Genomic DNA, 13,051 nt, shown 5'->3' on the forward strand with positions numbered 1-13,051 from the left:
CCTGCCAGCTGTCTGACTTCCAATTGACCGGTTCCTGGCTGACTCATCGTCCCCGCGCAGCCGATGATTCGTCGTGGAAATAACGCCTGGGACTAAGGTAATTACCGGCATGGCTGCCAGTACAATAGTAGGTAATTACGCCATTTTCGGTGCAAATCTTTGGCTGCCCTCATTGAACGTTGACCAGCCATACAGTCACATGGAGTAAGCGAAATCCCCAGATTCTTCATACATCTCGCATATCTCGCCATCGCGGAGGGGCTTCACTCCCAGCAACTTAATCCTTGCTCTCCCTGGTTCAAGGCCAGTTTGCATCTTCAATTGAGGACGCTAAGCCGCCAATTCGCAACGGTTACGCTGCTCCTCGTTCATTCCGAGATCGGGATGGCTGCACAAAATTTACAGAGCGGCGCTCAGCCGAAGTACGGTCAGTCTGATTCCTCTCCTGAGAATGGCATTACCTCTAAGTCCGTCTTCATTACACATGATTACTCCTCAAAATGAGCCAAGTGGTCCAATGTCTCCATCTATGTTATTGTCGAATTGTTCCCTAGCCTTCTTATCCCACATGAATTGTCATGAAAATGTTCAAATGAAATGAGAAGACCGGTTGCTGAATACCCGCAAGAAAGAACGCAGACGCAGCCTGAGAACCCGTTTGCTACCTTGATTCCGGAGCAACAATTCGCCATCATCCCTGAATTCACTCTCGAGTCGGGAGTGACCCTCCACAATGTTCCCGTCGCCTACACGACCAGAGGCAAGCTCTCGCTCAACGGTGACAATGCCATGGTCATCTGTCACGCTTTGACAGGCAGCGCCGATGTGAGCGACTGGTGGGGTCCTCTCCTTGGGGGACCTGGCAGAGCCTTCGACACATCGCGGTTCTTCATCGTATGCATGAACGCTATGGGAAGCCCTTACGGCACTGCAAGCCCGGTCACAGCCAAGGATGGAGATCCTGAGAAGGGCATATACGGCCCCGAGTTCCCCCTGACCACGATCCGTGACGATGTCAAGTAAGTTGGCAAGATTTTCTTCCCAAAAAATTGCTCAAGGCTCACAACTTCCTAGTCTGCACAAGTTGCTGCTGGACGATCTCGGCGTCAAGCAGGTTGCCGCAGTCATTGGTGGATCTCTGGGCGGCATGTTCGTGTTGGAATGGGCGTATCTCGGCAAGGAGTATATTCGATGCGTCGTGCCCATCGCAACCTCAAGCAGACACAGCGCCTGGGGTATCAGCTGGGGCGAGGCACAGCGCCAGAGCATCTACGCCGACCCGAAATACGACGACGGGTACTACCCCTTCGATGACCCGCCATCCACCGGCCTGGGCGCAGCCCGCATGTCGGCCCTCCTGACATATCGCAGCCGCAACTCCTTCGAATCCCGCTTCGGACGCAACATCCCAGACCCTTCTAGGCGGCAGATCATTCGCGAGCGGCCCAGACCCAGCACGCCGTCCGAGGCACACTTCCACATCCACAACGACGGGCACAAAGTCAAGCGAGTCGGCCTATCGAGCCCGAACAGCCAAGGCGGCAGCAGCACGACAGAGACGCCCGTCAACGGCGCAGCGGTAGCGGTCCCCGAGGCCCTGGACCCGCAATTCCACGGACCTCAGACGACAACGGCGACGACGGCGGATAGTCTGACCGGAGGCGACAAACTCCCCACGTCGACCTACTTCTCGGCGCAATCCTACCTGCGCTACCAGGGACAAAAGTTCGTCAAGCGGTTCGACAGCAACTGCTACATCGCCATGACGAGGAAGCTGGACACGCACGACGTCTCCCGGGACCGCGCCGCGACCATCGCCGAGGCCCTCGCCCTGATCGAGCAGCCCACGCTCGTCCTGGGCATCGAGAGCGACGGGCTCTTCACATTTGCCGAGCAGGAGGAGATTGCGGAGCACGTCAAGGACGCCCGGCTCGAGCGTATCGACAGCCCCGAGGGCCACGACGCCTTCTTGCTCCAGTTTGAGCAGGTCAACCGCTACGTGCTGGATTTCCTGAAGCAGACGTTGCCCGACATTATGGAGAAGCAGGGCGAGGAAGTTGAGGAGGTTGGTGTTGGGCAGCTGACTAAGAGCAGCACATTTGGCGAGGCCGAGGTGGAAGATATTACTGCCTGGTAAAAAGAAAAACGGTTGTGCGAAATACATGGATGATGGATAGGATTCTCACCTGTTTTTTTTTGTTTTGTTTTTTTTTTTGGTCTTTTTGTATTTAAAAGGGTTTGGTTTCAACAGGTGTGGAGTCTTTTTCAACAACTCAGCGATCAATGAAATAGAGGGGAAACTTTTGGGATCTGGGCAGTGCAGTGCCGTCATCCGTGTCCGGTAACGTGAAGTTTGGCCTTTCTACTCGGTGGAACATGTCTGCTATGAGGCTCATGCTGACAATAATGCCGCATTACCGAATGTTCCTTGGCTACCTCTAGAAAAAGAGGTTGCGTTTTGATGTGGGAGACTTTTGGTCCCTGCAGATGGGCCGGAAGCGTGGTCCTCACGGACGACGGTCTCAAAACGTCACGCCAAGGTCAACAGCGTTGAAAAGCTTTGCTGATAGCCTCGTGGGGCGGGCGGTTCTCTCTCATGGGACTATCTGTTTCCTTATTCTGAACAATACTTCACTATGTCTCGACGGACCACAGTTCACCCACTCCTCGTAGCTTGGCTTTTAAGACTCCTCCCGCGGGCTGTTGGCCGCGGCCCGCGGTTGTGGCTATCTCGTTCTCGGGGAGGGTCGCGGAAGTTTTTGCAACCTTGCTTTACACACTGACCAGCTCAAATCCCAATCCTGCCAGTTGCTCCTCCCATACCCGCTGGGCGGGTTCCCATCAACGGGAGTGCAGCGGCAAACACTTCGCAGGCTGGAAGCTAAGCAGGCACTTCCTATTTGTGGCGTACTGCAAAGAACTAATGGCGGAACAATGAGGAGGTTTACCGGCTATTGAATAAACGCAGATGACTCGTCCGTACCTTAGTCTTCCTTGCCTCAGCCGGCCGTACGGAAATAAAAGGTACTGAAACCAAACTCTATCATGAGGTCCGAAAGGCGAGGAGGGTGTGCCAGGAGTTATACTGTAGAGATGTGAAGGCTGTAGTCTGGATACTTGACATTTCGGGAGACAGTAGAATCAGATGAGTCTGTACGGTGCGGTGCGGCAGCTTCGTCCAAAGGTTGACCGGCATATCGCCGAAATACGCGTTGGCCGCTCGACGGAGATGAAATGCGGCCTTCAGAAGTCCTTGTCTCCATCGCCCCTTCCACCTCCCCCCTCGGTGTCGCAGGGTCCACGTGCGAAAGGGAATCCCTGCCATTGGCTCGGGGAATCCCTACCCATCCCCTGCTCGGTGAGCCAAGCGAATGCATTGGTAGATCTGGAGACCGTGGGGTGCCTTTTAGTAATTGTATGTCATAGTGAGGCGGACGGGTGAAAGAAGGAGGGATTTGGGGGAATAGGGATTGGCAGGTAAAGATGTCAATCAGGCCGTCGTTGTTCTGATCGTCTGCACCATTGTGTGCCAGTCTAGTGTGAGATGGTCAATGGAGGGGGAGGGCGCGGCGTTTGCGGCGTTTGCGGCGTTTGGTTCTTCGACTTGGACAGCAACAGACTGGGCGCGTTTTTAACGTGTTTGATGCTACATACCTTAGTATGTCGGAAATTATAATACGAAGAGACGCACCAAAAGGCAGCTGGAAACTGGGAGTCACGCCTCCAAAGTCGGCAGGCAACGCCGGCCCAATCGGGGCCAGATCTGCTGATGGACATCTATCTGCGTCAAAGGGGTTCCGTGTGGTCGGCGTTCCAGCGCCCTTCTAGAAGGAGCACCCCTGCTCTCCCGAGTTGATGTCGGGGAGGATTGTAGTGGGGGCGACGTTAAGAAAGAACCACCCGCATAAAAAGCGCCTTCCCTGTCTGATCCGCTGCCCAGGGCCTGCGGACTCGCAATTGCGGAAAGAGTCAGAATTTCTTTTCATTCAGAATCAGAAGGGAAGGCAACAGATTGAAGCTTGGTCACCAGTGGGGAATGAAAGTGGATACTCTGGGTTGCACCTGCCTTCCAGGTTGCCTAGAAATGACCTGATAATGCATCATTCGGTGAGCCTGGCGACAGCGCCCGTCTGACGTCTGGTGTGTCCAGTAATTGGGGTAAACTTTTGCTGCCTCATCTATTCCGTTCCCGATGCCACCCGCATCCGCATGCAAGCCCGAATTCATCGTCACCACCAAGGCCCAGACCAGAGCTGAATGACACAGGCCAGAGGCAGCTAGCAACTTGATGTACGGATACGAATACAAATCTACCAACGACTGCGGGCTGTTCAATCTGCAACGTCCCCCCACTGGCGCCCCATCGGGGCAGAAATCCGTACCAGACGGCCATCGACAGCACGTGGCACTCGATTCATCCGTCACCTCGCATCTCAGCCTGCCTCTGTCGTCTGCTGCCTACATATTATGTACCCTACCCGCCGGCTCCCCTTTGACAGCCCCGCCGCCGTTTCCATGAATAATACTGCCCAGGCCTCGACAGTCGACACTTTTGTTCATCTCGTCGCCTGTTCAGACAAACCCTGGTGTGGCTGGATCATTCCATGTTTCTCGTTAGCGCAATGAGTTGAGACATTGTTCTTCGGCATCGGACTCTCGCCTTACCTAAAACACGGAAATACTTCCTTCTGCCCGGCACACACACGTTCTCTGTCTCTTTCTCCCAGCACTATGTACGGATGCAGTACACACTCTGGACGATTAGCTTTAGCCTTTGGGGCTCCCTTTCCTCAGACGGCGTTGGCTGCAGCCGGATTCGGGATCGGTTTGACAAACAGGACGTGACAGGGCGATAGATGCGAACCATCACCTCACCTTGTTTAACATTCCCACGGTTCCATCCATTCCGCCCCCATCTTACATTCCGCAACTTCCGACCAATCCTCTTTTGGCAGCTCTCGAACTCTGTGTTCCAAGGCCCATTCTTAACGTACACTAGGAGGAGTACGTACTGGCACTAACATCCTGACACACGGACATTCTTTACGTCCTGCCCTTCCATCCCTTCCGCTCATCCAATCGGCGGGCCCTACCCCCTTTTGCCCAGCATCCCCTTGCCATCAGCCTGCCCTGCCGAACCCCTGTCACCCGACTTCAGCCCCTCGCCCTATTGCAGAAGTCTTGCAATGGCAAGAACGGATCAGGCGGGATATATGTGGTATGCGTGTCTGCAACCCTCAGGCGTTTCCTGCTTGAACCCTCCCACACCCTTCACGCCCCGCGCATTTGAGGTCAAGACGCCCAAACTTTCGCGGAGCCTGTGAATGAACGTTGAATTTCAGCCACAATCGTATTGACTCTCGATATCCGAAGATCAGAGACGCTCGACGCCCCTCAGGCAAATCAACTGCGGACCTGCCCGACGACAAACAACTCGACGACGGACGACTCGACCTTGGGGACTGGGGACAGAAATTGGGGGTCACGGAAAGCTGCCCAGCACACGGACTACGGGATTACGGAACTCCACAATGGCATCTGGGCGGACGACTGCGATATAGACCGGGCAGGATAGTCATTGCGACGACTTTCCATCTATCAACTCGTGCTTTCAATAACCCTACGTTTCCGAGATGGACGAAATGTTGCCGCCGCCGATGACTCCGTCTACCGAACGGGCCCATCGGCGGACAAACGGAGGCAACAAAGCCTTTCACAACTTTGCAAACGATTACTCCCACATAACAGATCCCGCGTTAAGGAGACGATTGGCCCTGAGCGAGATTGACAAGGTTCCATTTGGCTTGTACCGTCAGTCCGCTCCGAAATTTTTGCCCCCGTCTCGACAACGACTGACTTGAACCGCAGATGTAAGGGCTATTTTGGTTGCCGGTGTTGGCTTCTTTCTTGACTCATACGACATCTTCGCTATCAACCTCATCACTACGCTTCTCGGCGTAGTATTTTGGCAAGGGCCTCCTGAATCGAGTGCGCATGGCTATGGCGGCAACAACGGCGAATTACCAGACCAGGTCAACTCGGCTCTCAAGGCCTCCACCAGCGCTGGGATTATTGTTGGCCAGATCGTGTTCGGCTGGTTGGCCGACGTCTTTGGCAGAAGAAGAATGTATGGCGTGGAACTTGGGATTATCATTTTGGCGACGCTCAGCGCCGCCCTAGTGTCACCGAGTCAATCGGTGAGCTTCACCGGACTGATGATATTCTGGCGGGTCGTTATGGTGAGTGTCTTGAATGTTATCAAACTTGCGCCACTGTTAACGAAGTCAAGGGTGTTGGCATCGGAGGCGATTATCCACTCAGTTCAGTCATCACATCAGAGTAAGTTGGCTGATATCCGCTATCTTGAAGAACCTGAACTGATCCACCCCGCAGATTTGCGCCAACGCGATGGAGGGGAGCCATGATCGCAGCCGTGTTCTCGATGCAGGGCATGGGTCAATTAGGCGCGGCTGTCGTGGCTTTAGTCACCGCTGAAGGCTTCAAGGACTCTTACCTCGATGTCCACACTCTCGGCGACTGCCACGCAAGATGCCAGCTTGCTGCTGACCGTTCATGGCGCATCATTGTCGGCATGGGTGCTGTGCCCGCCTGTATAGCACTGTACTATCGAATCACAATCCCAGAGACGCCTCGTTACACCTTCGACGTGGAACAAGACGTCGAAAAAGCCGATGCCGATATCCGAGCTTACATGGCGAGCAAGTCGAAGGGTGACTACGATCCGGATTTACAGTTCAAGATGAAAAAGGAGACGGGTCCTGCTTACAACACTCCGGCGGCATCCTGGTCTGATGCCTGGGCATACTTCACGCAATGGAAGCACTTTAGAATCCTCATGGGGACCGCCCTATCCTGGTTCTTTCTGGTAAGTCAGAAAATCAAAAGTACCGGGTGCATGCATATACTGATAGACCAACCAGGATCTGGCATTTTACGGTCTTGGACTTAACAGCACCGTGGTGCTGCAAACTATTGGCTATGCCGACGGGGCCAATTTCTACAGAAGGCTACACAATCAGGCCGTGGGTTTAATCATTCTGGCGTGCGCCGGTGCGATCCCAGGCTACTGGGTTTCCGTCTTCACCATCGACACCTTTGGGCGTAAGCCGATTCAGATCATGGGCTTCTTCATGCTCACTGTCATTTTCTGCGTGCTCGGCTTTATGCTCCACCAATTATCCGACGCCGTCTTTCTCGCTTTGTATATTACTGGCCAATTCTTCTTCAACTTTGGCCCCAACACTACCACCTTCATCGTTCCTGGCGAATGCTTCCCGACCCGATACCGCTCCACAGGGCACGGAATATCTGCAGCCATGGGCAAGGTCGGTGCTATCATAGCGCAGGTTATTAGCATTCCCCTGCTCGCCAAAGACGTTCCCGGTGACTGCCACGGCGACCACTGTGCGCCTTGGCTCGACCGTCTTCTGGAATTATTCGCACTTTTCATGTTTCTCGGCATGCTCTCGTCCTTTCTCATTCCGGAGACTAAAGGCATGACCCTCGAAGAACTTGCAGGCGAGACACCGACATCCTACAATCGCGGCCGCAACGGCAGCATATCGCACTCCCCGCGCCCGCAATCAAAGTGGAACCCCTTCACCGGCGGTCACCCCGCAGGATTCCACTACCCCAGGACGAGCACCGTCAAAGCCGCAAGGGTCGGGATCATGACGTCGCCCTACCTCCTAGCAGAGGAAGAGCGCAGTAGAAGAAGTCAATCCCGGTTTTGGCGCAAGAGGCGGAAGGAGCGGGGCGGCGGGAATAGCATAGGTGGAACCGACGAATACGCTATGAGCATACGTAACAGTGGCGTCTCCTCGGCGTACACTGGAAGGAACATGGGCGCCGTCGATGAGCAGATGCCTCCTGATCCCGTGACTCCCGGTGTCTTTCCGACATGGGGGGCCGGGTGGGGCCGGGTGGATCGTGGGGCGCAGCCGATGGAGAACGTCAAGTTACACGACGTGGGAAGCCTTCTGAGGGGGGATTCCCGAGCGTGATGGGTTTTAGACAACTAGCGGGCGTATGGATTTGGGTACCCTCCTGGGTGAATATGAGGAATTTCATGATGACGACTTGTGCTGGATGTTGCTCATGTCCGGCTACTAAAGATATTGTATGATAATGTCATCACAAGACCGCCCACGCGGTCATTCGTATTTTATTCAAAAGGATCCTTGCGGCAAGCATTTTCGTTTGATGTTACTCGCCTTCAGATCGATGCCATCATGTATTAGCGATGCTTTGATTAGCCCTCTCTGAGGGGACTCCACTACACAATACGGAACATTCCGTCCATTGCGACAACCTGCACCGATATACTTGTTCGATAAACAAAGCGTTCCGTTCTCTTTTGAATCCGATCCCTCAGTCACGCGCCATCTCCGTCAGTTCACTAAGCCATACTGAATCCGATTTGTCCTCAAGTCTCGAAACCGCAGCCATAGTCTCGAGACTTCCCCTCGCACTCACAACACTCTCAAACTTTCCTCTCAACTTGTCGTCATCCGCAGAAAGAAGCACAGCCGCAACTTCTCTGCTGTAAGATTCACCACCCGTCGTCGTCGTCGTCGTCGAAAGGAACCCCTCGCTCAGCCATTACTTCAGCCTGCGCCGGACGATGTACAAGGCGAAGCAGTTGGCCGCGCGGGCGCCGCCTTCGCCGCCGCCGATGTTGTCATACTCTACGAGGTGCTCCGGCGCCTCCTGAGCCCAGGCGTCACAGAAGCCGAATCGAACTTCGAGGGGATGGAAGACGCGGACGAATTTGACAAAGGTGTCTCGGTCCTTGCTGTGGCTGTGGAGGTTGCCGCTCTCGGTCTATGAATATGACGCCAAATATTAGAATTTTTCAAAGGTAAGGGAAGCTTTCAGAGAGGATCCAAAACTGGTAAAAATATCTTTTCTTGGAAATAAGAGCAGAGAGAAGTGGAGGGGAAAGAAGAACAAGAGGACTCCTTAAACTTACCGAGATCTCAGGAATGTCCCTGGCCCAGACACCACACCTCACCACCAACGCCTCATCATCCCTGGGACCCGGATTGGGCACCTCACCAATGGCATTGGTAGTCTTCCAGCCGCCGGCGAAGACCAGGTCCAAGACACCATTGGCGCGGCTGCCGCGGTAGCAGTCGACCGAGGAGGACCCGAGCGCCTTGCCGAGAACCTGTCAGACGTCGACGCACGCGGCGGCCTCGCAGTGGGAGACGTAATCAAAACGAACATAGATTTCGTTGCCGCGAGGATATTCGGCGTCGTAGGACGAAGGGCGGCGGTGGTCGCGGTCGCGGTCGCTGGTGCTGGCGCTGTATGTTTGGGCGGCGCGGTGCATTTCGCGGATGTCCTGGGTCATTACTGTGCAACATGTGGTGGGAGGGTTGAAGTATGCCTCCAGCGGGCCGGTGGATTTGTTTTGACCGGACATCATTGACTTGGGAGAACCGGGGCTCTTCTGATGTAAGTATTTCTTGGCTTCGATGGTCCCAGTCGAAGTTGCTGGGTCCGGTTGTTGTTTGGACGAGGATTCGACCCGACACCTCGAGGTTTTGTACTTGATCGAAGCCGTGCCAACTTTGAGAGTGAGGTAGGTCAAATTGTATGACTGCATTTCATCTTATGTGTCGTTGAAAATCTCGAGTTCCAAAATATGATATTGCCAACTTGGGTTTGAACGAATGTAATAAGCGTGTCCTAGTCGAATTCACGCTAAAGTTCGAAGCTCTTAGTGAATTGATGTGAGTCAATAGGGGCTTTTGATATAGGTTGGGCTTTTGAACACACCTACCTCATGGGGATGAGGCATAACTCTAATCCAAAGACTAATTCTCTAACGAAGCTGACCACAGTAGTATAGCAATTTGCTTTGGCTTTTGCTTTTTTTATCCTCCTTTTTATTTTAATTTGAAATTTATGTTAGCAATGTACGTATAACTATTGACATGACAGCCCGTTGCCAAGGTATTTTGGAAAAATAGATAGAAGGTATCTTGAGAATTCAAGCGGGAGACACAAAATGTGTTTCTTTTCCATTTGTTTTCACTCACTTGATTCATGACAAGATAAGTCAGCAGCCTTTACCGAGGATCGGAAGAAGATTAAGGTCACAATGGGTCCATGTTTCCTTACGTATGGCTAATTGCTAGAATGAAAACCGATGGCACTTGCTTATCAATAGCTTTGTTGTTCACAGGAAGGACGTATTTAGGGCTCTTTCATGAAATTGGCTTTTCTTAAAATTAATCTGCTGCAAGGCCTTGTTGGATATTCATAACAAGGGGACTTGTTCTGACCATGAACTGCGTCTTGGGCGAGGAAAAAGTCGTCAATACCAAAGTGAATGCATTGCCGCAGGAACAAATCTGTTGTCATGAGAGTCTCTACCTCCTTTAGCGAATACATATAGAGGGGCGGTTCGCTGTGCAACTAGGAAGTGAAGGTGAACTACCCGAGCATCTCAGACGCGTTCAATCTAAGCAACAGTACCAGCAACCAGCCAACAACCGACCCGACCTTTCTCAATTTCCATCCTCACCACACCAGATAAACCTGGCACCCACAAACAGTTCCTGGCTTCTTGACTCCTTTGCCTGGAGCAGTTCTCACACTTTGCTAAATTTTTCAGCCTCACACTTCCATCACCACAACAAAGCGCCCAAACACACATATACACTGCTTTCTCCCCGGTACGACCTTCACCAATTTTCTTTTTCAAAAAGGAATTCAGACTAACAGAAATAAATAAATCTCCAGTCATTCAGTGAATCGGACCAACAAGGCATCATGAATTCCATCTCAGATGTCAGTCAGCTTGCGCCCTCTGTCGAGCGCATGTGCGACGACCTCCTAAAGGTCCTCATCCACTGCAACTATCCCCTGGACCCTGACAGCCTCGACCAAGTCCGCGATAAGTTCTGGGACCGAGTCTTTGCCTCCGGCTGGACCACCAACAAGGATAACATGCCCCCTGGCCAGCTGCGCAAGCGCACCAACGACGAGGCCTCCCTCACTATCGGCACCCTCAATCAAGATGTGGCCAAGAAGGGCTCAGTCCCCAGCCACCGTCGTGCCGGCCAGTCGGTCCTTCTCAAGGTCAGCATGAAGGTCGGTGACAACTGGGAGGACGTTGATGCCAGCTTCTTTTGGGTTGACCAGCAGGGCCACCGAGGCTCTGAGCTCTCCAATGCCTCCATCGACATCGAGGGCGATCTCACGCTCGACGAGGCCAAGGCCGAGGTGGGCATGCACTACGACATCAATGAGAAGGAACGCGTCGGCGGCTGGAACTGGGACAAGGTCGTCCACTGGGGCCGCTATCGCCTGGTCAACTTCGCTCAGCAGCTCAGAGTCCCCAACACGGAGGATGTGAGCGAACTCAAGCAGATTCGACTGGTGGAGGAGCACTGGCTGGAGAAGGAGGAGCTCAGACAGAACTTCCTGAACAATGAGCAGTTGTTGAGAGGTGACTAGAGGACGATGAAAGGCATGGCTGAACTCGGAAGGAGGCTGGTTTTGTTTTCTTGGGAGGTCACACAGAGATGAACAATCGTAATAGCACAAGGTAGCATGGCTTTTGATTTGTGGCCGACATTGCTCAGTACACGTATTCACAGGAATTCTGGCTGGCATTCTGAGTGGCCGTGCTTACTATTATCACCTTGTATGTGAATTGACCCAACTGGAATGTTTTTACTAACGATGCTACACAGATTTGGCGACAGCTCTTCCATTGACACTTGAATGTTCTATGCATTGAAATAAATAAAACGTGATGGATTCCTACAGAAGGTGCTTTAGAGGTTATCTACAAGCAATTTTAGGGGACTACCATCCATTATGATCTTTCGTTCCATTGGGTCTGCTGCTCCTGCTCTATGTGTGAAAAATTAGCGTACCTGCCTCGTTCCTTTCTGGTTTTCAAATTTGGACCATGTCAAGGCGAAATATCAGGTAGGGGCTGACACCGGCTGTGCCAGGCTCAACATTAAAGACGTTTGAATGAGATATGTAAATAGTTAATTCTCTCTCGTCTTCTTTCAGAAACAATTCTCCTGGGCTCACCCCCTACGTTGGCGTAATTCACCCTACGAATGCGGCCTCTATTTGGCAGATTGGACCTTGGGCATCTTTGTACATCAGGCGCCTTTGTTTTTCCATGCCTTCACAGCCTCATAAAAGCCCTCTTTGCATTTCATCTCTCTTGCCTCTTAATAACTAACACATCTCACCAGCTCCTTGATAAATATCCATCATAATTCATATTCTACTACATTTCACATACTACTACAATGATTTATGGTTATCAGCTGTTAAGAAGAGGCCATCTTTTAAACAAGACAGGAGGGATGTGGCGGCCTCCGAAATGCTCAAGGTAAAAGCCCACGCCATATGTTCTTCACATAAGGACTAGATGCGCCTCGTTGGTTAGTCGAATCGCGGAAAAGTAACATACTGGGCCCGACACCGTCTTGCTGCCCAGGCTATCGTGGCGTTGATAATGAGGGTGTCCTTCGTTTCAAGACGGGCGACCCGGTGGGGAGATCGGTGAGGAGATCGGATTAATGAGGTCCGTCGGATCATTCATGAGAATCTTAAGAGGATGAGCCTTCAAGCTGGACATGGTTAGCGGGAAAACTTGGCTCTTTGTTGTTTATTACATTGTACGTCGATACGCAGGCAGTTCTCCGTCTACTAATTATAGGTAGTTAATAGTTCCCTTTACGCAGCTCATCGTCGGATCCTCAACACTATTATACTTCTACCCAACCCTAGTCAACAGTTTGGGCTACCAATCCACAGCCGCCCAATACATGACGACCCCAATCTTCGGCATCGACTTCGTCTCCACTTGCTGTCACGCGTTGCGTCACCGACAAACACTCCCAGCGGCGCGGCCTGATCCTCGGCGCCTGAGTGACTACCGCCGAGTTCTGCGCTGTCGTCACCTGCGTCATCTACGACTTCAAGGCCTGAGATGCGCTCCTGGTCATCATGGCGTCCGGTCTCTGGGCCTCCAACTGATTAGCCCTGC

The 13,051-nt window shown here is 52.7% G+C and overlaps 4 protein-coding genes across 4 annotated transcripts; 3 read left to right on the top strand and 1 right to left on the bottom strand.

Annotated features, from left to right (window-relative positions):
- Nucleotides 1–597: 597 nt before the first annotated feature.
- CORC01_09942 (homoserine O-acetyltransferase) lies at nucleotides 598–2,137 on the top strand (the record flags this gene model as incomplete). Its single annotated transcript, XM_022621571.1, has 2 exons — nucleotides 598–1,019; nucleotides 1,075–2,137. 2 exons carry the CDS (start codon nucleotides 598–600, stop codon nucleotides 2,135–2,137), a joined length of 1,485 nt encoding a protein of 494 aa, XP_022471887.1.
- A 3,496-nt stretch (nucleotides 2,138–5,633) lies between these two features.
- CORC01_09943 (H+ symporter) lies at nucleotides 5,634–8,024 on the top strand (the record flags this gene model as incomplete). The annotated part of the gene is made up of 5 exons (XM_022621572.1): nucleotides 5,634–5,811; nucleotides 5,869–6,239; nucleotides 6,290–6,339; nucleotides 6,394–6,886; nucleotides 6,942–8,024. 5 exons carry the CDS (start codon nucleotides 5,634–5,636, stop codon nucleotides 8,022–8,024), a joined length of 2,175 nt encoding a protein of 724 aa, XP_022471888.1.
- Nucleotides 8,025–8,622: 598 nt separating this feature from the next.
- CORC01_09944 (uncharacterized protein) lies at nucleotides 8,623–9,631 on the bottom strand (the record flags this gene model as incomplete). The annotated part of the gene is made up of 3 exons (XM_022621573.1): nucleotides 8,623–8,844; nucleotides 8,993–9,190; nucleotides 9,248–9,631. 3 exons carry the CDS (start codon nucleotides 9,629–9,631, stop codon nucleotides 8,623–8,625), a joined length of 804 nt encoding a protein of 267 aa, XP_022471889.1.
- A 1,172-nt stretch (nucleotides 9,632–10,803) lies between these two features.
- Nucleotides 10,804–11,490, top strand: CORC01_09945 (uncharacterized protein; the record flags this gene model as incomplete). Its single annotated transcript, XM_022621574.1, has 1 exon — nucleotides 10,804–11,490. The coding sequence occupies one exon, from the start codon at nucleotides 10,804–10,806 to the stop codon at nucleotides 11,488–11,490; it is 687 nt and encodes a 228-aa protein (XP_022471890.1).
- Between the last annotated feature and the right edge of the window lie 1,561 nt (nucleotides 11,491–13,051).

Source organism: Colletotrichum orchidophilum (genome assembly GCF_001831195.1).
Source record: "Colletotrichum orchidophilum strain IMI 309357 chromosome Unknown Scaffold_94.1, whole genome shotgun sequence".
NCBI classification, from domain to species: domain Eukaryota; kingdom Fungi; phylum Ascomycota; class Sordariomycetes; order Glomerellales; family Glomerellaceae; genus Colletotrichum; species Colletotrichum orchidophilum.